Source organism: Sciurus vulgaris (assembly GCF_902686455.1).
Source record: "Sciurus vulgaris genome assembly, chromosome: 11".
NCBI lineage: Eukaryota > Metazoa > Chordata > Mammalia > Rodentia > Sciuridae > Sciurus > Sciurus vulgaris.
The window spans coordinates 9,643,616-9,668,249 of NC_136472.1; the positions used below are offsets into that span (position 1 = coordinate 9,643,616).

The 24,634-nt window shown below is 52.7% G+C and overlaps 1 protein-coding gene across 10 annotated transcripts in view; it reads right to left on the reverse strand.

Annotated features, from left to right (window-relative positions):
* The window catches only part of MARK2 (microtubule affinity regulating kinase 2), a 59,179-nt gene that overhangs the window by 4,255 nt on the left and 30,290 nt on the right, over positions 1-24,634 (reverse strand). For 4 of the 10 annotated variants that reach the window (XM_079102148.1, XM_079102144.1, XM_079102146.1 and 1 more), the window contains exons 2-17: positions 10,633-10,812; positions 10,349-10,402; positions 7,574-7,622; positions 7,192-7,257; positions 7,035-7,105; positions 6,860-6,916; positions 5,947-6,183; positions 5,400-5,519; positions 5,189-5,288; positions 5,001-5,113; positions 3,964-4,096; positions 3,542-3,717; positions 3,234-3,331; positions 2,312-2,473; positions 1,467-1,724; positions 478-504 (exon numbers count right to left, since the gene is read on the reverse strand). In XM_079102148.1, the coding sequence (XP_078958274.1) occupies positions 478-504; positions 1,467-1,724; positions 2,312-2,473; positions 3,234-3,331; positions 3,542-3,717; positions 3,964-4,096; positions 5,001-5,113; positions 5,189-5,288; positions 5,400-5,519; positions 5,947-6,183; positions 6,860-6,916; positions 7,035-7,105; positions 7,192-7,257; positions 7,574-7,622; positions 10,349-10,402; positions 10,633-10,812 (1,901 nt within the window). Of the gene's footprint in view, positions 1-477; positions 505-1,466; positions 1,725-2,311; positions 2,474-3,233; positions 3,332-3,541; positions 3,718-3,963; positions 4,097-5,000; positions 5,114-5,188; positions 5,289-5,399; positions 5,520-5,946; positions 6,184-6,859; positions 6,917-7,034; positions 7,106-7,191; positions 7,258-7,573; positions 7,623-10,348; positions 10,403-10,632; positions 10,813-15,002; positions 15,467-20,659; positions 20,716-24,634 lie in introns of those variants that run through there. The other 6 variants (XM_079102153.1, XM_079102151.1, XM_079102150.1 and 3 more) reach the window with 5 other exon arrangements.

Genomic DNA, 24,634 nt, shown 5'->3' on the forward strand with positions numbered 1-24,634 from the left:
AAAGGAGATGCCATCCCAGATGCATTTGCACCCCAGTGGAGCCTCCTTGTAGCGCATGCATACGACAGGGGAAGGGCCAGAGAAGGAACCCAATGCTTGGGACCAAAACCTGGGGTAGGCAAGGAGACAATCTTAAAGGGAGAATCCCTGAAAAGGTCTCCTCTTGCTTGAGGAAAGGTATACCTGTGGCCCATGGAAGGCCCCTTACTTTCAAAACCATTTGCCCTGGGGGTCCAAAGTGGCCTCCGAGGGGCCCTGTGTCCTAAGCCCTGCCTGTCTGAAGGGGGCAGGGAGGGTGGCCTGGGGCTGAGGCCTAGTCAGAGCAGTCTTCATCCCTTTAAGATGGCAGAGAGGAGGGCCAAACAGAGCAGGTCAGCAGATGGAGAGGAGAGAAGGGGGGCTTAGTGACGGAGGCAGGACAGACACAGGACACACACACACACACACACGCACACACACAGTGGGCTCAACGCCTACCTTCTGGCAAACCTGAAAGACAGATTTCTAAAAAAACAAACAAAAAAAGACAAAATAAAAAAAGAAATAAAAAAAAAAAAAAAAAACCAACAAGACGGTATGTGGATAAGCGGGGGGAGTGGGCTTCCCAGGTGCAAGGGTCACCCCGGTTTCGGAAGAGCCGCTCAGCGAGACTAGAATCCTGGACATCAGGTCTGCTCCCACCCTCTGCAGTCCTTCCACTTGCACCCCGCGGCTTGGGCAGGGCAGGAGCTTCGGCTGCTCCAGCCCAGTGGAGTGAGTGACCCAGGAGGCAGGGCAGGCAGGCCACCTCTCCCAAAGCCCCTGCTGCTCCCTGAGCTGTAGCCCCAAAGTGGGGGAGGGGGATGGGACAGAGAACACCCCAAGAGGCTGGATGCCCCTCGAGCTGCCCCTGAGATGGTCGGGGGCTCAGGTGTGAGCTGGGCCCACCACAGGCAGGTGTCGGGGCCAGGGCTGCAGAGGAGGCCACTGCAGGCCCTTGCCAGCTATTGCACTGTGGGCTTCACTCTGGGAACCCCCAGAGGAACATGGCAGCAGCCAGACACCACCAATGTGTGGGGGGAAGGAGGTCGAAGGGGCAAGTTGAGAGACCAGGAAAAATTTCCTTGTCAGCTCAGCCTGGCTCACGCCTCATGACTTTGCAGCTGCGTCACCAAATATAAGTTTCCATGGGAACCCAGGAGAGAAGAGGGGGGCTTTTATTTTAGCATCTGAGTTCACACTCCCCTAGAGAGGAGGCGGCATTGCCCATCTGCTTGGGGCCACAGTATGAGGGGTGCCTGAGAGGAATGGGGGGAGGCCTAAGAGGACGGGTCTGGGCACATAAAGTATTGACAATGACCCGATTTTTGAGGCTTCCCGAGGCCTCTTCTAACCCGAGGACCCAATCCCAGTTCTGGTTATTTCCACCCCCATCCCAGGGCAAGGCCTGGCCCCAGCCTCTCTGCCACACTAAGCTCCCTGCTCACCTGCGGACGAACTTGGAGGTGAACTTGCTGAAGATGCTCCCGGAGGCCCCCCGCCGGCCCTGGCTATGGCCAGAGGGAGAGGCTGGGGTCACACCGTAGGGCAAATTCTGCTGGTCCCGCACCTGTCGGAGCTGTCCAGCATGGAAGGTGCTTCGACTGGACACACCCCGGGGGAAATTAGTTCGGTCTGGGGCTCCACCGCTGCTGCTGATGTTGTGAGCGGAGGGGGAGGCAACAGGGACACGCTGGGGGGCTGTGCTGCAGGAAAAGAGGTGGGGCCGAGGGAACATGTCAGTACAAAGAAGTCACACAGCAGTAAGCACCTGGAAGGCCCTGCAGTGGGACAGGGAGGGAGGATGCTAGGGCAGAGGCAGCCGTCACGAGGACACAGAAGGAAGGGTGTGACCACTGAGGACAGCGGTGAGGAGTCCTGTGGAGGCGGAGATGATTCGGGAATGAAGGAAGGGAGACAAGGAAGGACCCGTGTGAGAACAATACAGGATGGACACGACTGGCTCCGTGGACCCTCCAGGGGACTATGGGAACTGACTCAAGGACTGAGGACCCTGAGGAAATCCAGGAAGGTTCAGAACAGAAAAGGCTTCCCTTTGGAGTTTCAGACAGCTTCCTGCATACCTGTTCTGAGAGGGAGCACTGGAGGAACAGAGGGACATTAATGGCATTGTTTTGTGCCCTTCACTTCCTGGTTACAGGGGACAGAGCCATTTCTTGTGGTTAAATGACAAGAACAGAGCAGGCCCCCCAGGTGGGAAGAAGAGATGGCTGGGGTTACGGGGTAGGGAGGCTGAGGGCAGCAGGTGCACCAGCCGCCCCAGCACACTTGCCTGGGCCGCGGCACCTCACAGTTATTCTCCGTGGGGGGCAGCCCAGAGGCCTTGTTGGGGTGCACGGAGGCCGACATGGATTTCTGGTGCTGGCGGGGCCGGGCCGCAGAGACTGCGGCAGAAGCAGAAGCCGTGGAGGCCCGGGACCCTGGCATGGTTAGGCTAGGAGACAAAAGCAGCGGAGAGGCCCGGGTTAGGGGGTGGGTGAGGTAGGAGCCTGGTTAGGAAGCGAGGGCAGGGCCAGAGCTGGGAGCATCAGCAGGATGCAGTTCAGGCCTGGGAGCAGCAACCAGAGGCGAGTGAGAGCTGAGGGTGAGAGGATGGGAAGTGGAGGCAGGGTGAGAAGCAGCAAGGGAGGCCAGAGCCTGGGAAGAGGGAGTAAGGGAGGCCACCGCCTCTGGCCTAGGAACTTTAAGAACAAGGCTGTTCCTTCTACAGAAGAGCAGGTGTTGCTAAGGGGAGAACTTCATCACGCTCAGAAGGGGGGAGCCAGGACCCTGAGACACTGTGGAAAGCTATCGGTCAAGGCGGGGAGCTCTGCTCTCAGGGCACAGCTGGAGGCCCCCTCGAGGCAGACCCCCTCAGATGGGCATCTCCTGGTCTGTCCTGCGCTGGGGCCCCGAGACAAAGCCTTGGGTACCTAGAGGAGGGCAGCTCCAGGCCTGGCCACAGTCAAGAAGCAAGAAAGCCACTGTGATGACCATGGACTCCGACTCTTGCAGGACGACAGGAGCAGTCAGAGGACAGGGTGGTGGCGTGGAGCAGGAGGGGAAGGCGGAGGCCAGACAGAACAGAGCCAGGACAAGACTCCAGGGAGCAGGTAGTGCTCTGGGGGTCAGGCGGTGGTGCTACTGACAGGCACCGCGCGCCGGCCACCTCTCACGGTGGCTCCCGGGAGTGCGGCAGGCCGACAGCCACTCACCTGTCTTTGCCGTTCTGGATGGAGGCCTGGCCAAGGCTGGCCCTCTCCAAAAGTGGGGAGTTCCTGCTTCGGTTTGTGCTGGTGGAGAGGACGCTATTCTGTGGGGAATGAAGGGTAAGAGCGGTCTCACAGGAAGCCCTGTGTTCTCTACCAGGCTCTTCCCAGGGGACAGGCAGGCTTCTCTTCGTCCTCTGCGCAGGTGTGAAAAGGATTCTGCACTTCTGGGGTAAGGGGCAGGGCCCAGGCCCCACGCAGGCAGGGCAGAGGGCAGGAAGGGGGCCTGGGGCTGGGTGGGACCCATGGCTCACCGTGGAGGGGGTGGGGGTGGTCTTCTTCCTCTCCAGTCCTGGCAGGGGGCTGGCAGGCACTTTGGCGGTGCTGCTGGCCTTCCGCCCTGCCTCCCGGTCCTCTTCAGGCCGCTTATTTTCCGCATTGTTACTCTGCGTCTTCTTGTAGGAATTAGAGGTGGGAATGGCAGGACCAGCTGGGGGCCAGAGTGTGACGGATGAGGTTAGGGCCCTGCCCGCTGAAGACCCACCCCAAGCACGGCACTCTCCTACCGGGGAATCCCGGTTTCACAGAGGGGAAGGAAAGCTAGTGACCTGCCTGTGGCTGTGCTACCCCGAAGTGGCTGAACCAGGACTGAAACTCAACTACCGCCTGAAGCCATTGCAACCTGTGATGCTATGGAGAGGGGTGGTCCCCACCTGTGACTCTCAAAGGCACATACCCTGGTCACTGAAGCGCCGCTGCTTGGGGTTGGCTGAGACGCTGCGCTGTACCTTGTGGGACGGGGAGGGGGCACTGCTATTGGTCAGATCAGCTGAAGGCCGTGGTTTCAAGGTGATGGTATCACCTTCCAGCTGTAAGAACAAAACGTGGCACTGAGGGCAGGAGTCACGCAGAGATCCCTCTCACATACCCTTCTGCCCTGCCAGACATCCACTGCAGACTCAGAGACCTCACCCCAGGAAACTAACATGCATCTAAAAGTACTCTCTCCCCTGGAGACAGACACGCCCTGATACAGACGAGGGCACACAAAGCCAAAGACACTCTCCACAGAAGACACCCATCTCCGGGGAGGGATACCATGGCCACACACTGAGACACGAACATTCACAAGAACGCACACTGAGGCTCAGACACCAGCCCCCTGGCCACCCAGCCAGAAAGCAATCTAGGTCCACAGCAAGTGTCACCAACACCACTTAAGAAGGTCAAAGTGAGAACGGAGAGGGGGCCACCGGCCCCCAGAGAAAGCAGAGTGGGAAGCTCTGAGAGCATGTGGGCACTCAAAGATGACCACCCAACCCCAGTGGGCAGTACCAATCATAAGGCCTCCAGATTCACAGTCAGGAGGACAGACACACGTGCACATGGAAACACATGTCCAGATGCAAACGCCAGGAAGAGGCAACACACAGACTAAAACTTCCATTAGACAGAGAGACACACACACACACGGAGAGACACAAAGAGGTCTGGCTCAACACAGAACTGCCAGTCAAGACGACCGAGGCGCATTTTGATCAATGCAGAGTAGCCAGCTCAACTCATCCCTAGGGAGCCCAGCCCTGAGCCCAGGCTGCTCAGCTTCCTTACTGCTTCCTGCTCTGGGGAGATCAGTGCAAGACCTGAGCAGCCAAGGCTTCACGCCAGTCAGCAGAGGGCCTACCTGCTGGACACAGGCTTCTGCTATAGATGCGTGTTCAAGGCAGGGGAGCAAGGGTGGCCAGGACAGGGAGCGGGGTGGGGAACACGCACCTCAGAGCTCTTATAGCCCAGGAGCAGGTAGGTGGCCATCACCTCGTTGTACCTCTGGCCCACAAGAGAGTCCTGGATCTCTTCCCGCGTGTAACCCATGGACACCATCAACTCTGCATGGGGAACAGCAGTTAAGGCTGGCCTTGACCCTAGGCAGCTCCGACCTCCTGGGCCAACAGCAGCCTCACCTGTGCGCCGGGGGTCCTTGTAGTCGGGGAGTGGCTCCACGTAAGGCTTCAGCTCATCATCTTCATGCCCCACATTCATCCATCGATCTTTCATGATTTGCTGTGGAGCAAAGGGAAGGGACAAGGGCAGAGGGGCAAAAGCTCAGTCAACCTCTGAGGTGAACATGGGGACCCCAGGACTTGTGGCCAGTTGGTGCTGAAGGCTGCTCACCTCTAAAGTGCCTCTCTTGCTGGGGTTAAGAATGAGAAATTTCTTAAGCAGGTTTTCACAGTCCGTGGACATGTAGAACGGAATACGGTATTTTCCCCTCAGCACCCGCTCCCGTAGCTCCTGTGGTTAGAAAATTTAAATCACCCCAAGAACAAGGGAAGAAACTATCCAGGACCCTGAGAGCTGAATACCGGCTAGGCAGACATCACTGAAATCTGGCAGAAAGCCTGGGCTGAGGCACCTCGCCAGAGAGGCAATGAGGCCAAGCACCCTGTGCCCACTGCACTGCCAGTCCAAGGCCTGCCATCCAGATGCTCTGAGGGGCGAACACACACAATATTCCCCATCTCTTGAGATGGGAATCAAGGCTCCTAATTCCTATGTGTGGAAGACCTTTGAACTGTGGCTACCTCAGTGGGCCCTTCTCTGAAGTTCTGGCTTGGGGGAAATGTAGGTAGGTGGAAAAGGCGAGAGATGAGGGATAAGACCAGAGGCTGAGAGAAAATGAAAAGTGACAAAAGTGATCTACGCCTGTATGTCACTCCACCTTGAGGTTCTGTCCATCAAAAGGCAGAGATCCGCTGACCAGTGTGTAGAGGATGACGCCCAGGCTCCACACATCCACCTCGGGTCCATCATATTTTTTGCCCTGGAAGAGTTCTGGGGCAGCATAAGGGGGACTGCCACAGAAGGTATCCAGTTTGTTCCCAAAGGTGAATTCGTTGCTGAAGCCAAAGTCTGCAATCTTGATGTTCATATCTGCATCCAAGAGCAGGTTTTCTGCCTGGGAGGTGAGATGGAAAATGTCAGGACACCAAGCAGACCACACTGAGGCACTGCGCAGCAGGAGCTGAGGGGAAGGGAGAAGCAGCGGAAGTCATCTCCACTCTCAGGACTTTCTTCACCAACTCCAGGGCAGGCCTGCAGACAGCACGAGCAGGAGGAAGGCATGCAGGCCACCCCTCACATGGGCAGCCAAGGTAGAGCTGGGAGCCACAGGCCTTGAGACCCTGGGAGCAGCACAAAACTTCAGGGTCGGTCAGGCCTAGAATTCACAGTCAGGTCATGTTTGTGAGGACTCAGTGGCTGGGGGGATCAAGGTAGTCTCAAACTCAGGTACCCTGGTAACAGAGATGGTGCGCGTGTGTGCATGCCTGCAAAGCAGCTGCGACAGGGCTGTGGAACACTCGCTGTTCCCTCGGGCAGCTGCCGGCCGCCTGAAGGACCAGGAGAGCCTGCAGTGCTGCCGTCATGCCCGGAAGCTCAGAAAGGACAGAGCCCCTGCTGCCGCTGCAATGTGGAGCTGAGTCCAGACACAAGGCCTCCGTCAGAGGCAGTCCTAGGGGCTTCTCGCAGTTTCCTGAATACGCAGGGCCTGGTGGCACTGACAGTGATTTCAGTGAAGAAAGAGGGGAGACCCAGCCCTACTCCAAGGCACAGGAGAGGAGAACGTGCCTCACCTTTAGGTCTCTGTGAACAATGAACTTCTGGTGACAGTATTGCACAGCAGACACTATCTGAAAGGAAGGAAGACGCGTCAGTCCAGGGGTGACTGAGAGTGGGCCAAAGGGGCTGGTGGAGGCCACTTACAGCTGGCAGTGGTGGGCCCACACCCCTGGGGAGAGGCACACCCACCTGGCGGAATTTGGCTCGAGCCTCTTTTTCTTTCATCCTGCCATGAGCCACTAGGTAGTCAAACACCTCTCCTGAAAGAGATGGGCGGGAGCACAGTGAGAGCCAACAGGGGCTGGGAGAGGCGGGGCGCAACAGGAAGGGGCAGTTCCACACCTACCGCCGCTGGCGTACTCCATAACCAGGTAGAGCGTCTTCTCGGTCTCAATCACTTCAAATAACTTAACTGTAAGAGAGAAGGCCAAGCCTGGCATCAGTCAGGGAGCAGGGCCACATGCTAAGCCTGGCACGTCCAGGGCATCCTAGGGGTAGACGTCCCCACTCTCAATCCCCCTCCTTGGGACGAGCTCCTCATACCAGCCAAGCCACTAAGACCAGCCGGATGTGCCAGGGGTAAAGCTGGGTTTTAAGCTGGGCCTCCCAGAGGCTCCCCTGACACCCTGGAGGCCCACAGATTCTAGAAGGCAATGCTGCTGGGGAAGAACTATGGTGCCAGGGGAGACTTGCTAAGGAGGAAGAAAAGCCCGAGAGCCGCTTCTCACCTATGTTGGGATGATTCAAAACCTTCATTATTCTCACTTCCCGGAAGAGCTAGAAAAGAAAGCCAGGGGGTCATGCTTGCTCGCTTGCTCCCCTCAGATCCCTCCAAACGGAGCCCATGCTAGGAATTTCCCCCAGAAACAAACAAAAAACCCCAATAACAACAACAAAAATCAAACCAAAGCCAGGCAAAGGAGAAAGAAACAGGGCAGTGGTCACAATGATGTGGCCCTCCCACAGGTAGGAGGCAGGGGTGGACGAAGGCTGGGCTCTGCTAACCTGCCCCTGTATGTTGCCTCCGAATCAGAGGAGCCAGTTCTGCATCTGCCCAAACCCAGCCTCAGGAGAGCAGCTGGGTCTGGCTGGGTGCCTCTGCAGGGGACTGTGAGCCAGTGCAAGTGAATACTCAGCACATCGCTCCTTCCCCAGTTCAGTGACCAAACACGCCCCAGCAGGCCCAGTGACGGGGCGGAGCACTGAGGGGCCCGTCATCTTCTGGCTTGGAGAAGTCAGAGGACCTGCTCTGGGGGATAGGCCTTTCTCTCCTGGGCCTCTGGGGTGGTGACAGAAGAAGCCACTCCTATATATAGCTGATGCCAATTTTAATCAAATCCACCTCCACACACTCACGCTCTCTTTGTGAAACAAAATCAGGGGCTCCAAACCATACATTTCCATGAAGAAAGATGACAGAAATGAACTCCTTCCTCCCTGCGGGGGCCAGAGAATTGGAGGTGGGGTTTCTGGTAACTTCTAGGCTTCACCAAAGAACAGAACCGGTTGTTTTTTGTTTTACAATTTGAGGTGGGGGTTGTCTGGAGCCCTAACCCATAATACAATTTACAGAATAAAGTGAACATTAGCTAGAAAGGAAAAAAAGCAACTGCCTTTTTCTAGTCTTTAGGAACTTGAACCTTACCAGCTCTCTCTTGGTTAGGGTCCAGGTTTTTCTTGCTTCCTTCTCAGGCCCAACAATTATTACAAATGAAGAAGAAAAGAATCCTAGACTTCCCTCAGGGGCAGTAATGGGGAGCAGCACTGTAATGGGGCCCGGAGCCAGCAGCCAAGATTCTTCCCCTGAGGGCACCCTCTTGGCCTGGAAGTGGCAATCTCCTGGGAGAGACTGGAGTTTCCTGGGCTTGCTCAGAACCCTGAAGGAGCTACCTTCTTTGATGTTCATCCTTAGAGAGCACTGCTAAGATGAAATTTAAAGGATGATTTGGGAGCTGGGCGGTGGCGAACGCTTGTAATCCCAGTTACTCCGGAGGCTGAGGCAGGAGGATGGCAAGTTTAAAGCCAGTCTCAGCAACTTGGTGAGGCCCTAAGCAACTCAGTGAGACCCTGTCTCAAACACAACCAAAATCAAAACCAAAACCAAACAAAACCAAAAACAATGATTTGGGAACTGGGGACGGTGGTGCACACCTATAATCCCAGTGACCTGAGAGACTGACATGCAGAAGGGTTCCAAGTTCGAAGCCAGCCTCAGCTATATGGTGAGACTCTGTCTACAAACAAAACAAAACAAAACAAAACAAAACAAAAAATAGGGCTGGGGATGTGGCTCAGGGGCGAAGGGCCCTTGGCTTCAATCCCTAGTGCCCAATAAAACAAACAAACAGCTGTCCTCCTTCCCTTCCCTCCACAACAAGCAGGGAAGCCCTGGAGATGACAGCAGTGTTTCCCCCAAGCCAAACCCTTCAGGGACCCAGGGGAACACCGTGGCTCCAGCTGTCGGCTTGTGGGGACTCGCGCCATCCCCACCGTGCCCTCCACAACTGCCGCGGCCCCAGTCCTGAGCCTCCCCGGATGCTTCTCGTGGCGGCGTCCTCCTGCCCGACTCAACTACCTCAATGTGCTCGTGAAAGGAAAACTCCACGGGCCACAAGATGAAAAGAACCAGGTCTTGGTCAGAAAAACCGAGTCAGGGTCAGCTACAGAGGGCCCAAGGGCCCTCTAAATAGGGACAGCTTTTATGGAGCCAGAGAGGAGCCGCCTCCTCTGAACTGCGGGAACCCAGGAAAGGGGGAGGCAGTTTCCAGGTCTATAGCAGCCAGTCACTGGCAAGCTGTCCCCCTCTGCAAATGAAAGTCTCCCTTTCTTTTCTTCTAGCACACTTCTAAAGCTTCCTGGGTAGAGGGTTTGTGTTCTTGCCCTGGGGTGGGGGGGGGGATTCCCCATCACCTGTGGGAGACTTCAGTTTCCCACCATTAAATGAGAAAGAACAAGTTCAACCTTCTCTAGCAAAATCATGTGCAAATCACCAATGAGCCTAGAAGCAAGAAGGAAAATTGGTCAGAGACTCAGAACTGAAGTTCAACTTCTAAAACCTCTAGGCTTCCATATTCACTATCTGAAACAGAGCTGGCAGAGAACGCAGTGCCGAGTTCTCTGCCTCTTCATCCTGTCCTTCTAGAGCCAGTGCCCGGGATTACACCAGGTCTTGGAGTAGCTTGCATGTGTTTCTAGTAATGCTATAAACATGTGTTTCTGCATAGGACTGGCCACAGGCCAGAAGATAACAAGATGTAGGAAGTAGGTCAGACAGGTGGGCCCAGTGGCTGGAGAGAGGCAAGGAGTCTTCAAAAGAGCCAGTGCCTGAGGCCAGGAGGCCCACCCAGGAGATCCAAGCAAAGCCCTAAAGAGAGCACAGCCACATGGAGTGGGTGGGCACAGAGGAATGGCCAGAGGATTTAAAGTAGGAATCCAAATGGAGTCAGTAGATGACTGAGTCCTGAGAGAAGCCTGCAAAGGGACAGGAGGAGCCGGGTGCTTACTTTTTGGAGGCTGGAGGAATTCAACTGAGTCTTGTCAATGATCTTCACAGCTACCTGAATGTGAGACAAAAAAGTCGAAGATCACTTCTTCAACCAGGCTAAACCCAGGACTTGGTTTTACTTCCCCCTTTGTATTTCCTGCTCCTTTTTATCCCACAGTTCTTAGCACCCCAGTCAGGCCTCATTTTAGCCTGATAAACAAGATGCTGACTGCCACTGCAGTCCCCCCACTACCTGTGGAGTGTTCCCAGGAGCTGCTGCCATACCCCTAGCCCAGTGCTCACCTCCTTCCCAGTCAGAATGTGCCGGGCCAACTTCACTTTGGCGAAGTTACCCTTGCCAATGGTCTTGAGGAGCCTGTAGTTACCAATATGGGGCTGCTCATCAGCAGAGGTGGCTGAGTTGCGGCCCCGCAGCATGTTGGATTTACTGCTGGGCTTGGAATCAAGGTGTCCCAAGGTGGGCTGCAGGTGGAAACAGACATACCTTTACACACTGCTCTTCCGGTTCCCTAGACCCCTGCCCCCAGTTCTCTGCAAGAGATTGAAGAGGTCAGGGTGCAGGGGCAGGCTCCAAGGGGCTGACAGGCATGCAAAGAATCATAAGGCGGGGAGAAAGGGAGTAGGGATGGACATGACAGCCAGCCTTCACCCCAGAAGGGCATAGCACAAGGTGTAGCACCAAGATCCCACAGGCTCCACCGCTGCTCCACAGGGGGCCTTGAGGCCCCAGGAGTAGCCCAGCAGCAGCCCTGCCTCAGGAGGAAGATCTGGCCTCCAACTGTCCTGATCACAAATGGCTGCACCTCAGAGTCACAAGTCCTGCACCGTCAGAACTTCTTCAAAGCCCTACTGCCACCCACCCCTTTACGGTGCCCTTCACCGTTACCACTTTACATTGATTTTTTTGTGGCTCCCAGCGAGAATGGGAACCTATGAGGGCCAGCAGATATCCTTTCCTCACTGATAGATCCCAGCACCCAGACGGACCGGACTATGGTTGATGCTCAATGAATCCTCGCACAACAAAGGCACAGAATGACTGGGTCGAAGCATGGTGACAGAAGTGACAACTGGCTCTGGACACATTTATGACATAATACAATACTATAATATAATATAAAACAGCTCATGGTCCAGCCAGACACCGTGGAGCACGCTTGTAGTCCCAGTGACTCAGGAGGCTGAGGCAGGAAGATGGTAAGTTGAGGCCAGTCTCAGCAACTTACTGAGGCCCTAGCAACTCAGGAAGACCCTGTCTCAAAATAAAAAGGGCTGGGAATGTGGATACTCAGTGGATAAGCACCTCTGGGTTTAATCCCCCAAAAATAAATAAATAAAAGGAAAAAAGAAAAGAGTCTGGCCTAATTCCTGCTTTGAGCCCTGATTCACCTGGTGCCAGAGCCTCATTTCAGAACCATTTGGAACGACCTTAGAAACTTCAAAGAGACTGAGGGTAACAGGGTTATCAGAGAAGTGTGAGTCAAGGTTCTTCCTTTCATGGCCCCTCCTGGTTCCAAGTGAAGCCCTTAAAACCACAGAAAAAAAAATATGACTTGCTGTAACCCAGGGAACTGCAGGAAACTTGCTGGCTCCAGAGATGTTTCTCAGGCAGAAAAAGGACAAGTACCCTGATTCTGACTCTCCCTGCTCGCCAGTCTGTCAATAGAGGGTCTCTGCATACTAGATGTGGGGTGCTCTTCCACTGAGCTACATCCCCAGCCCTTGGGATCCCCCTGCTTCAGTCTTCCCAGTTGCTGGGATTATGAACCTGTACCACCACACACAGCATGTGGGCTATTTTTTTGAGCTGTTTGACCAGATCCCAGAAGCTCCTTGGAGGAAAAAAGACCCTATGCACATGGCAGACTGTGAAGCAGGGGCTCTTGACATTCCAGAAGAGTCCCTTTAGGCCTCCATGGCCCTTCAGGGCATGTCCTCTCTGCTACAAGTTCCCCCTCAAGCCACCTCCTTTCTGTCTGGCTGTCCGGCTGCAGACTTCTCTGGTCCACTGTTCTCCCCATACCCTAAGTCTTGACTCCGGCCCTCAGACAACTTTTATTGGATAACCAGGTTTTCAAATACCTGCTTTTCTCCCTTACTAAGGAATTCTAGGGCACATATGCCTTGGAGAGAAGGGCAGCTCTAGGCCCTGCTGGTTTCAAGTGGGGTGTTTCCTTTGATGGGCTCTCAGCACATCCAGCAGGTCTGAAGGCCTGGGTCTCCAGGGCCTACCATTTTTCAGCCCCATCCTCTGTGACAAGCTGCTGGACTTTCAGGGTCCCCCTGTCTCTCGCTCCCACCCCTACCCCGCCCCTGGCTGGGAGTCATCAACAGGGAAAATCTTCCTTCTGCTCCAGCTCTCACGAGAGGAAGACGGGTGGGAAAGCTTCTTTGGCAGCTTCCAATGCACCTTCTGGGTTTCTGGTTGTGCTGTTTTTGAGGGCACAGCCAAAGGCAGCAGGAGTCTGACAGCCTCCAAGCCGGAATCCGAAATAGGGACTTAGCATCTTCTAAGGGGATGGTGCAACCCTGGGAATACAACATCCTGGGCTCTGCCCTGTCCATCCCTCTTGGTGGTTCTAGCTCCGGAGCTGGACTTTGTGGCACAGTAGGACAGCAATCCCCCCAGGTTTGGCTGCACACTGAATTTCAAGGATCATCAACAACCATAAGTGGTACTCACCATCAACCCTCTTCCTTACTGGTTAGGGTTAAGGGTGTAGACACCAGAAAGAACCTGCCAGTTTTCAAATCCCAACCACCACTTAACAGGTCAACTTTATCAACATCATTTTTAGGAGGAAGGTGAGGGCCCAAGGGGTGGGGATTGGGGTGCCACCCAAAAGATAACCTAGGGGTGTTTCCACACATCTGTGAAGTAGTCTGCTTGGTGCTGAGGAGTTCCACAGACTAACAGAACCAGGTTGAAGTCCTGGTTACCTCACTTACTAGCTTTAGTTTTCTTATGTTATAAAAAAGTAATAAAACATGCCTTATTTCTCATAGGTAGATGAGAAAATTGGATAAAATGCTTTATCCAATGCCTAATAAAGGCAACCAGTGTTACTGCCCACTAAGCCAATGTCTGGCTGTCAACAAACATCTACATCTAAGCCAAGTACTGGTAAGCTGGCTGCAGGCCATGGGAACCTCTACCTGGGAGAGGGGTCCAGGCTGAGCACGTGCTGCCCTCCATCCCAGCCCATGTGGCCTTCACAAGACAGGAGGGAACCAGGCACTCACATGGGGTGGCTGTGAAGGGCTAGCAAGCTGGGTACCCAGCTTGGTGAGAGAAGAGTTTCCACTTGTTCAGGACCACAGGAAGCAGCACGCCCTGGTGTCTGCTTTGACTCCCTGTTTCACAGTTACTAACTCCCTTTTTGGGCCTGAGCCTCCTAACTGTTGGGATGCAAAATGCTTAGTTCTTCTCTTACCACCCCCGGCCCCCGCCATGTGTCTTTTATGCAGTAAGGTGTTTCCTATGGCAGGGATGTAGAAGAGTCCACCAGGAAGAAGTAGAAAAAGGAGAAGATGGGAATACAGAAAGGAGTTTCCCACTGATGAGCTTCTTGCTTGGGCCAAGGCCCCAGGCGAGGCAACTTCCTTCCCTCCACTGCTGCTCTGAAGGTGAAGAGGAGGCAAGGCTGCAGGTGGCTACCATGGAGTTTCCCTTCTATGATTCAGACCAGCCCATTCATCTTGGCCCTCGGTCTCACCAACAGGGTGGCAGGCTGAGGCCTATTTGCACTTCTAGGTTAAAGAAACAGGATCTGGCTAAAGCCCTGGTCTCCTCCCCTTCACCACCAAACTCCCTGCTCACAGTAGGATGGCCTATACCTACATCATACCAAAGCAGGCCCCCAAGACTCCCAAGAATACTTTAGAACTAAGAGGCTCTCCCTGCAAGACAGTCTGTGGAACCGAGGCAGACCCATTGCTACTACTTAGCAGGCCTAATCCTGCAGAAGTGAAGCCAAAACAACTTTGGGGCCTGGGATCAACAGGAGGATAGAAGGCAGGGCACTAAGGGTAAGAGAAGAGTCAGATCCACTGGGTTTGCCAGAGTCCTTCAGCTTGGGAGCTGAGAACCTGGCCTAGGCATGTTGCCAGGCTTGCCCGGAAGAGCCTCCACCCTGAGAGGCCCGGCACTGACTCAGGTAGGCAGGGTCCCCTGTGCGAATGCTAGAAGCTCCGGCCAACAGTTCTCCCCTCCAGAAGCCATGCTCTGGGGCTGGGCCTCAAATGTCCTGAGGCTTCCCCAGGGCTGGAAGGGGCCAGGTTGGGGGCGGGGGTGATATGCAGGTGCCCCCTAGCCAGAGGCAGACTAAGGCCAGGCACAGTGAAGAAGAGTGTCCCTTGGGGACTGGCCCGAGATCCCACTGCCCCTCCCTGTAGCTCCTGAGTGCCTCTCCATTGCAGCTCACCTTCCTGGCCTTCATCTGCCCCAGCAGATAAAAACTCAGGGGAGATTCCTTTCCTTCCCTAGTCAAATGTCTCCTTGATGCTGGGACACCCTTCCCATGAACCTTGACACTCACTCCATGCTAGTGCCTGGTTCCACTGAGCAATTCCTGAAACTGAAAGATCCTATTTCCGGTAGGAGGGAGGAAAGAGGAGAGGAGAGTCTCAGAGGTAAAAAGGGGAAAACATACCCGGTTGGAGAAAGGGACAAAGAATACCAGCAACTTCCATTCAGCACAGCCCACAGCAGAACCTGTCAGGCAGCGAGGGCAAAGTACAGAGGCCGGGAAGAGCCAGGCCCAGGGCGGGGGCTGCCTGCTCAGCCAGCCACCCTTACTCAGCTGGAGCAGGCGACACCTTCCACCACCTCCTCAGTGAAAGGAGCAAAGCAGCCAGGCCGAGCGGCTCCTGCCTGGGAACCTGGACTGTGTTGCAACCGAAACCACCACTAGCAAAGAGAGAGTGGTTTGGCAAGGAGAGCAACGGGGACGAAGCCTGGGGCTTCTGGAAGACGAGGGCCTGGTGGTCGGGAAGGGTGTGCAGGTCTGGGACAGTGCTCCAGGATCCAGGTGGGAGCAGAGGGGCAGCAGGGACAGGGCAGGAAAGGAGGCAGAGAAAGGGGCGGGTTTAGATCCACTTCCTTCTCCCCTCCCCCTCCCTCCCTCCCCGGAAGTGGGCTGCCCCACCCTCCCCAAGGTGCTCTGCTGGGTAACAGCTGGAGAGGGTGAGGAGGAGACTCCCTTCAGCCAGGGCAGTCGTAAAGCCCTTATCTCACCTGCAGCAGGTGGGAGCTGGGTAGGGGCAGAGCATTTTAACAAGGCCTCAAACATGGCGGGGAAGACTATGTGTGACTCAGATGTGCTGGCCCAGAGAGGCAGCCCTGGCTAAGGCCAGCAAACCTCGCTCAGGGCTGCAGTAGGGAGGGTGCAAACAGGAACCAGCAAGCCCCCAGGGGCAGATGGCCCTCCCACTTCCAAAAAAAAAAACAAAAAACAAAACAAACAAACAAACAAAAAACAGCACTTAACCTCAGAAAATGCTGGAGACAATTTTAGGGGTTTGAGGACCCTGTGAAGCCCCTGGAGGTCTAGGTTCAGAAGCCTTTTCCACTAACTGAGAATGACAGGCTTAATCCTAGATTATGCCCAAAGGCTGGGAACGATCCGAATGTTCTTCTAAGTCCCTTCCAACCCTGCTTCTGGAATTCTATCCGTAGGTTTCTGCTCACCTCCAAGTCTCCTCTGCCTCACCCCCCAAGAAAACATGCTCTCCTTAGGAGCCCTGAGCTTCTTCACACCTTCTGCCTGCAAAGACCCCAAGGCCAGGGCACCTGGTGAGCTCAGGGCAAGCTGGCGCTCTCTCCCCTAGAGAAGGTTCGACTTCAGACCTCTGCTCGCGGTTCTTTCTGGCTCTGGGATCTACTTCCTGCTCTCCCAGCACTCTAGGCTAGAGTCTTTCCCACTAAGCAGTTCCTTATAATGACCTCCTGCTCCCTGGCCATAAATGGATCCGGGAAGGGCCAAACCTCCACTGGGCCTCGTGGTACCTGAGCACGAGGGGAGACCACGTCACTCAGGGGCAACCCAGAAATGCCTGCACTAACCAGGAGCCTTGATCAACAGTCAACCTTTCTGTCACTACCATGTACCCAGCACTTACAGTTCTTGCTTTTTTTTTCCATAAACAAACCCACAGGGTAGGTAGTGTTCCCATTTTCCATCAAGAAACTGAAGAAACTGACCCTCAGAGGTTACAAGATGTGCCCCGTGTCCCGTAGAGCTGAGGCTAGAACCAGGGACTTCTGCTATCCTGTCGGCACCTGCTATTCCTTAATCCCCTTCACTAGTTTCTCCTCAACTCTTCTTGATGTTGAATTTGCTCTTTTTTACCTGCCCCCACTCCCAAAAGGTAAGACTAGCTCCTCCAGACTAGCTGGAGAGGAAGACAGGAGGCTCAAGAAAGGTGCCTGGGGCAACAGGGAAAAAAAGGGTTCCACTGAGACCAGGAAGGAGTCTGGCTTTAGGGAACTCATTCAGATGGTCCCACAGCCAACCTTCCTCCTCCTACCCCTCCCCAGCAGACCCTGATCTCAGGGGAAGTCAAGGTTTGCACTGGATCCCCAATTCAGGTTGGTCTGGGACCACCTGGCCCTTCACTAACTGGCAAACTCAGAAGCCAGAGAAGGACCACACAACTTGGTTTTTCCAGTACACAGGGTTTTGCAATATGACAGAAGGAGTGTTTCCTCAGTCCTATATGCGGGAGACAGTAAGGAGTTTTGTGAACTTGAGGAAGCACCAAGCATTGGCTTAAAGATAGGCTATGGAGAAGGAGGGCAATTCCGATGAAAAGGTAATGGCTTTTCAAAGCTCCCTCACTCCTTCACTGCATCCAGGAGCCTTCCTTGCATCCTCCGATCCTGAGCAACTGTCACTCTCTATTGCCAAGACTCAATAAACCAAAGGAGCAGGGTGCAGTGGCACACACCTGGAATCTCTGTGACTCAGGAGGCTGAGACTGGAGGATGGCAAGTTCAAGGCCAGCCTCAGCAACTTAGTGAGACCCTGTTTCAAAATAAAAAATAAGGAGGGTTGGAGATGTAGTTAAGTGGTAAAGCACACCTGGGTTCAATTCCTAGTACAAAAAAAAAAAAAAGAAAACTGGCCTCCCAAATTAACTGGGAACACCCACATTCCCTTAATGTCCCACCGTAGCAGTAAGCTGGAACTATGCAAAGCTTCAAAGGAATGCTCTCTTTTTCCAGGCAGGGTGGAGGCCACCAGGTAAGGGATAGCAGCAGAGTCTACAACATAAGCCAATGACAAGGTTGCTGGCGATCCTTTTGCCCTCTTAGCCACAACCCTCACCTCCAGGTAAGGAGACCAGTGAAAGAGCAAGACTCACAGCCCACAGAAGCCAGAGGCTACCTGGGAAAAGCAGGCCGGAACTGCCAAGGAATCAGAAAACAGAACTCCAGTTCATTCCCTTCATGCTGGTAAGCCACAGTGCAACTGCCCTCCTCAGTCTTGGATCTTCAGAGCCACGGAAAATGCTGGGCTCCTTTCAAAACAGCAAATCTATTGTGCACCCAGGGCGCCAGAAGATTCCAGCACCACCTCATCCCTGAGAATGTGCTCACTGCAGTCTGGTCTCTGTCTCTCCCCACTACTTCGCTCCAGCAAGACTCTTGAGCATCTACTTCTGCAGATAGGGGTCAGCTGCAAAGCTGAGTGAGACCTGGTGCCTGCCTCTGGAACGCAGCAGAGGGGAACCACGGAGAGGACACCTGCAATCTCTACCTGCTGCTGGAGGGGAGGTGGGTGGGTTGGCAGGCAGGCGGACAGCCGGAGAGGGGGCACTGCCTGGCTACTTAGTAGCTGGTTGTATCTGAGCAAGATTACTTTGTTCCTTTTATTTGGATCATGAAGATACCAGCTGTACCCATTTCTCAGGACCAAAGTCAAGGTTAAAAGAGAACATCTATGTGTTTACCCACAGTGAGTGGTGCTCAGGAATGTCTCGATGTTGCCTACTGCCTCAGTTCACTTCCGTTCCACATCTCAAAGGCTTCTCTGGACCCTGGGGAGAGCTGTAATCTCTAAGAACTTGTAGTGACTACAAGTACCAATGCCACTAAGCTGATTCGCACTGCCATGGTATTCCTCCTAGAACAAGGAAAAGTCAAATTCCTTCCATGGCTGGGCTCTCGGGCAAAGACGACCCTTTTTCCTAACATGAAGCCCTCCTGCCAAGAGGCGAGTATGAATGAGCAGGTGCCATGTCACTGCACTGTTTTGTCCCAGGAGGATGAAGCTGTCCTGCCAGATACCACCTGGGTTCTTCTTTTCCTTGGTAGTTCCTTAACTTCTTCCTCTCAAAAAAGGTCCAAGAAACAACCGACATACCAGTACCACATGGTGCCAAGGGCTGGGGGAAGCTCATATTGCCAGCCTTGCACTTCATTCGGCTCCTCCCATACCAGTGGGTTATGGTAACCATGGAGACCAGCTAGTTCCTCCATATCACAGGAGAGCCAGCCTGCCAGCAGCCCAGGGCTCTGGGGGATGGGGGTGGTGGGGGGAGGCAGAAGGCAGCCTGCAGCCTAAGGTCTGGCTCACTTCACAGGGGACTGTGGGGAGTGTGTGGATTCTAACCAGTGCACCTGAGGTGCCTGGGCCTCCTGCTAACCTAACTGAGCAGTTTGTTTAGGGCATATTCCCTGCACTCTGGGCTTCCACCTTCCCCCTCCCACTGCTGTGCACCGGGCAGCGTGTGGCACAGCAGGGGTCACTGTGAAGCTAGATGGGTAGTGGGATGCCAGCTCCATCCGCTCTGGCTGCCACGTAGGTGCACTTTCACAGGGCAGAAGTGTACTGTCTAGTACATAACACCTTATTTTAGGTGATCCAGTTAAGGAAACGTTCTCCTTTGTTCATTCCAAATTCACATATTTTCTAGGGGTATGACTGTGTTCTCTGGACTCTCACAGCACACTACCTTTACTGTCCCCACACCTTAACTCCCTCCATCTCTGAAGGGTCAGAGCCAGTGTCTCACTCACCTTCATATGCCCTTAGTGCCCAACACTGCCCACACCTAGCTGGCCCAAGTTAACACACTCCCAGGCTCAACTTTTTAATCCCTAAAGTTGCTTTCTCCTGACCCCCAGGAGAAAAAGGCGAGGAAAGAAGATCAACTTGCCACGAAGGGGCTGGGGTTGTGGCTCAGTGGTAGAGCGCTTGCTCAGCATGTGTGAGGCACTGGGTTCGATTCTCAGCACCACATATAAATAAATAAAAATGAAGGTCCACTGACAATTGAAAAAAATGTTGAAAAAATTCTTGCCATGAGACCAACTCCCCTTCTTTCAAGGCACTTGTTCCTTCGAGTTGGTTGGTTACTGTCAAAGAGAGGGGAACCTTGGTCTGTCTTATTTGTGGCCCAGAACAAATCCTAGTGCAGTATTTAATCAAGTACTGATCAAATAAGTGTGCATGGATGAATGAATAATAAAACATGTTAGGGTGTCTTCGTAATGGTCTCTGGAACCCACAACTGATAACCCAATCAGTGTACTTAGAGGACATTCAAGTGGACAGTGAGTCCTGTGATCCCCTTGACTAAAGATGGATGAAAGGCAGATGAAAGGCAGTCACTACAGGGAACTGAGGAAAGACTCGGGGATCAGCAGGGCCCACCCAACCTGCCTCCTGACTCCCCCTCAATCAAACAGACCTTTTAGGTGCGGTGGTGCAACCTGTAATCCCAGAGATTTGGGAGGAGGCTGATGCAATCACAAGTTCAAGGTCAGCCTCAGCAAGCTTAGTGAGACCCTATCTCAAAATAAAAAAATGAAAAGGACTGGGGATGTAGTTCAGTGCTAGAGCACCCCAGGTTTCAATTTGAAGCAAAACCAAGGGCCTCCTCATCTCACAGGGGGAATCCTCTCCTCCCATGACAACCACTGGCCTTCCCAGTTAAGACAGTTTTTCTCTCTGCCGCTCCACTGCTTCACTATCAAGACCACTGTGTGTTGTCTCTAGGATGCAATGCAACTTGAACCATTCCAAAAGTTACTGATCAGGTAAGCGATCATGACTCGTATGAGGCTGGCTGGAGACACTTAGTTACTGTCTGCTGCACCGACAGCTCTGCTTTAATGATTCCCTCTTGAACCAGTGTGCTGACTGTAAGGCCCTGTCAACCCTAGGAGGCCAAAATACACACCTGCCTCCTGTCCTGCTGCACTAAACAGCATTTCTACCCTGCCCCCACCTTCCCAAACTGCCTCCAGTTACAGCAAAGAGAAGGAACTAAAAACGGCAGCTGGGGAGCTCAGTTGACTCACCCAGCATAATCATCTCCTCCCAGAATCTCCCATCTTCTCCTGGGGTTTTTGCCAACACGAAAGTAAAAAAGAAGCACGAGATCTTTAAAAAAAAAAAAAAAAAAAAAAACTCAGCATTTATGCAATAGTCTTTCTACCTGGCTGTATTAACCCTTTGTTCCTGTCCCGCAGATGTAGTTTCTTTATGATGCCTTTATGCTGAGGAGTGGAGCCAGTCCTAAGCTGGGAAGCAGGCCTTGCTGCTCCTGTCCACTTCCAGTGGCCACTGGAAGGTGCTGAACAAGACATGTGCCTCTTTCCACTACATCTTCCCTTGGCAGAGGAAAAGACTACTGCCTCCTACTTCTCCGAGTTCAAAAAAGTTGAAGAAAGAAGAATGCACGTCAGAAAGAACACTGGGACAAAGTTTGCTGCCCCAGAAGTCATCATGGCAGAGGTCAGAGCAACAGAAACCACCAAGGCTGTTCCCACCACGCTGGCCTCACAACTGTCCTTGTCAGGCCAGGCTTTCAGCAGTGTGACTGCTCCACTGAGGGACCATGAGATTCCAACTGGCTGCTCTGTCCAGAAGCAAAGCCCCACTGGGCGGCGCCCACTGGTGGGCAGAAGTGCGGTCTGCCTCCTACAGCAGATCATGATCAACTCATGAAGGAGAGGGCCCCTGAGCTGCAGGGTGAGGCTACAGGACTGTGGCTGTCAGCTGAAAGGCCATCACGAGGGAGGGCAGCCCCAGAAACTGCTCTGGGTAGATGCCATTCGGCAGCTAACAACTCTCTTGTGTGTTCGATGGTGTCAGGACTACGGAGTGGAGAACACCTCCACAAGCAAATGCAAATCAGCTGCCAGGCCCCCAACTTACCAGAGGTTCCCTTCTAGGGTACAGCTCAGCGGTAGAGCATCTGCCTAGCATGCATAGGCCCTGGATTCCAGCCCCAGCACCAGGGAAAAAAGAAAAAAGTTTCCTTCTGAAAGAACTATTTTTTCATAGAAACATCTTATCCCATGGTGTCTGTGTTCTCAGGTCAGCCCAAGACAGTCCGCCATTGAATCTGAAGTGGTAAGTGAATTGTACTTAAAAGTTAAGTGATACAGTAAAGGAAACAATCAAGAACGTAACCAGAGTGCCTACAGAATGGGAGAAGAATCTTCGCTACCTGTACCTCATAGTGTTAATCTCCAGAATATATAAGGAACTCAAAAAATGTAATACCAAAAAAACCAAATAACCCAATTAATAAATGGGCAAAGGAACTGAACAGACACTTCACAGAAAAAGAAATACAATCAGTCAGCAAACACATGAAAAAATGTTCAACATTCCCAGAAATTAGAGAAATGCAAATTAAAACTACACTGAGATCTCATCTCACTCCAGTCAGAATGGCAATTATCAAGAATGCATGTAACAATAAATGTTGGCAAAGATGTGGTACACTCATACACTGCTGGTGGAATGCAGATTGGTGCTCTGAAAAGCAGTATGGAGATTCCTCAGAGCACTTGGGATGGAACCATCATTTGATCCAGTTATCCCTCTCCTTGGCATATACTCAAAGGATTTTAAATCAGCATACTATAATGATGTGGCCACATCAATGTTTATAGCAGCTCAATTCACAATAGCTAAGCTATGGAACCAACGTAGGTGCTCTTCAACAGATGAATGGATACAGAAAATGTGGTGTACACATACACAATGGAATACTGCTCAGTCATAAAGAATGAAATTATGATATTTGCCAGTAAATGGATGGAACTGGAGACTAAAAATATTAAGTGAAATTAAGTCAATCCCAAAAAAAACAAAGGTTGCATGTTCTCTCTGACATGTAGATGCTGACTCACAATAGGAGTTTGTGTGCGTGTGGAAGTTCACCGGATTGAAAGGGGGCAGCGGGGAGTGGAGGGAAGGGAGGAGGGATGGGAATAGGAAAGACAACGGAATGAAATGGACATGACTTTCTTATGTTCATATTTGAATACACAACCAGTGTAACTCCACAACATGTACAACCATAATAATGGGAAGTTATACTCCATGTATGTATAATATGCCCAAATACATTCGACCACCATGTATAACTAAAAAGAACAAAAAAAAAAAAAAAAAGAAAAGAAAAGAAAAAGAAAAGCTAAGTGATAGTCCAACTTGGAACTATGGAAAACGGCTTTGTTCTCTAAGCACCCAGGGCAGCAGACACTGGAGCTCCCTAACCTCCCAGCTCTGGGTGAGGACCTGAACAAGAGGGCTTCAAAGCACATGGGTTGCTGGAGCTTGCAGTTAAGTAGGAGAGTGGCTGAGGAGGCATGAATCCAGATGCAGGTGAAGAATGAGGCTGAAGGAGAGACAGTCTAAGTGGGTACTGCCTTCCAGGAGAGAGAGGGGAGTCTGCCCTGGTGTCCCAACACACAGGGACCAACACTTTATACAATGGGCTTGTGACAGCCTAGTGAAGCAGGGGATATGCCTCCAATCTCCCTTCCCAGTCGCCACCACTGCAGTTCAATGCTGGGCTGAGGGCAGAGGCTGCTGGATTGTTACTAAGTGGTCACAGCCTGGACAGGTACATTGCTCACCCCATAAATGGAAGAGGGTTCATCTGTCAGCAGTGAGGCAAAGACTGGAAAGCCCAAGCTTTTCAGTGAGATCCAGTGCATGCCAGCTTATGGCTCTAGGCCTAGGGTGCCCCTGGAAGCCAAACACTGCTGTTCAATTAATGGCAGCAATGACAGTTTTGCTTCAGGGGCCCTAGCTCTTTGTACTTTAAGTCTAGGAGCAGAGTATAACAAACCAGATGACAGCCATCTTCTGTGTCAACTATCTTCTTAAAAAAAAATTTTTTTTTGGTCCTGGGGATTTAACCAGGGATTTAACCAGGGGCATTTAATGCCCCTTAGCAACACTCCTGGTCCTTTTTCGTTCTTATTTTGAGGCAGGGTTCTACTACGTTGCAGAGGCTGACTTTAATCTCACAAACCCCTTGCCTCAGTCTCCTCGGCCGTGCCACCAAACCCAGTTTAAAAGCACGTTTTCATGTTAATGCATCTTTTCAAAGTCCGCAGGAAGACAGTATGAATACGCTAGTTTCCAAGAGAAGAGAATGGTCTAGAGAGGGCCAGCTCACCCCGGCCAGGGCAGCTGGCAGAACTGGGTTCTGGGCTTTCTGACCTCTATGACAGGAACAGGACAACAGCACTCTTTGGTACAGATTAGCTCATGTGCTGGTGGAAGCCCTTAGGAACTGGAACTGCTCCTTAAGGGGGTGCTGGGAGGAAGGGGGCCTTAAGAGAATGCTGGTTATTCTGAAGGGGGCCAACAGCCAAGTCTGCAGCTCCCCACCTCTGAACTCACTCCCCAAGGGCAGAGAGGAGAGGAGGGCTACAGGAAGAATGCACGTTTTGCCCATTCCCACCTAACAAAAGGGCAGCTCTAACTGGCAATAGGCCCGGTGGCTTAAGTACAGCAATGGAGGGAAAACCCACCCAGAACACCTCCCATCAGACCTGGGCTGGGCAGCAGGAGGCCACTGCTTCTCATTCTGTGGCCCATTCCACCAAGGACAAAGAACCCCACAGGAATAAGGGGTTCTCTACCAAGTATTGAAAATGGAAGTAAAATAAAAAATTAGCAAATATCCAATACCACCCAAAGCACTTAGAACAATGTGTGCGTGACCAACTGTTCACGACATGCCGACTATTATGATGGTAATTCCATATGCTTTCCTTAATCTGTAGGTTTCCAGAAGATACAGCCTGGAAGGCTTTATCCAACACTTACCACAAATGCTCTGCATTTCTAAAAAGAGATCCATCTTCTCAAACTGGCCCAAGAGAGTTCTCTAGTCAAAGGCCAAGTTCTAGTCATCTCCTCGCATGGCTCAGTCATGGGCTTGAGTTTCTTACAGAGCCAGAAAAGGTTCCAGCAGCTCAACTGTTTTATCCCTTCCATAAAAGGCCACTTCACTTGCCCCA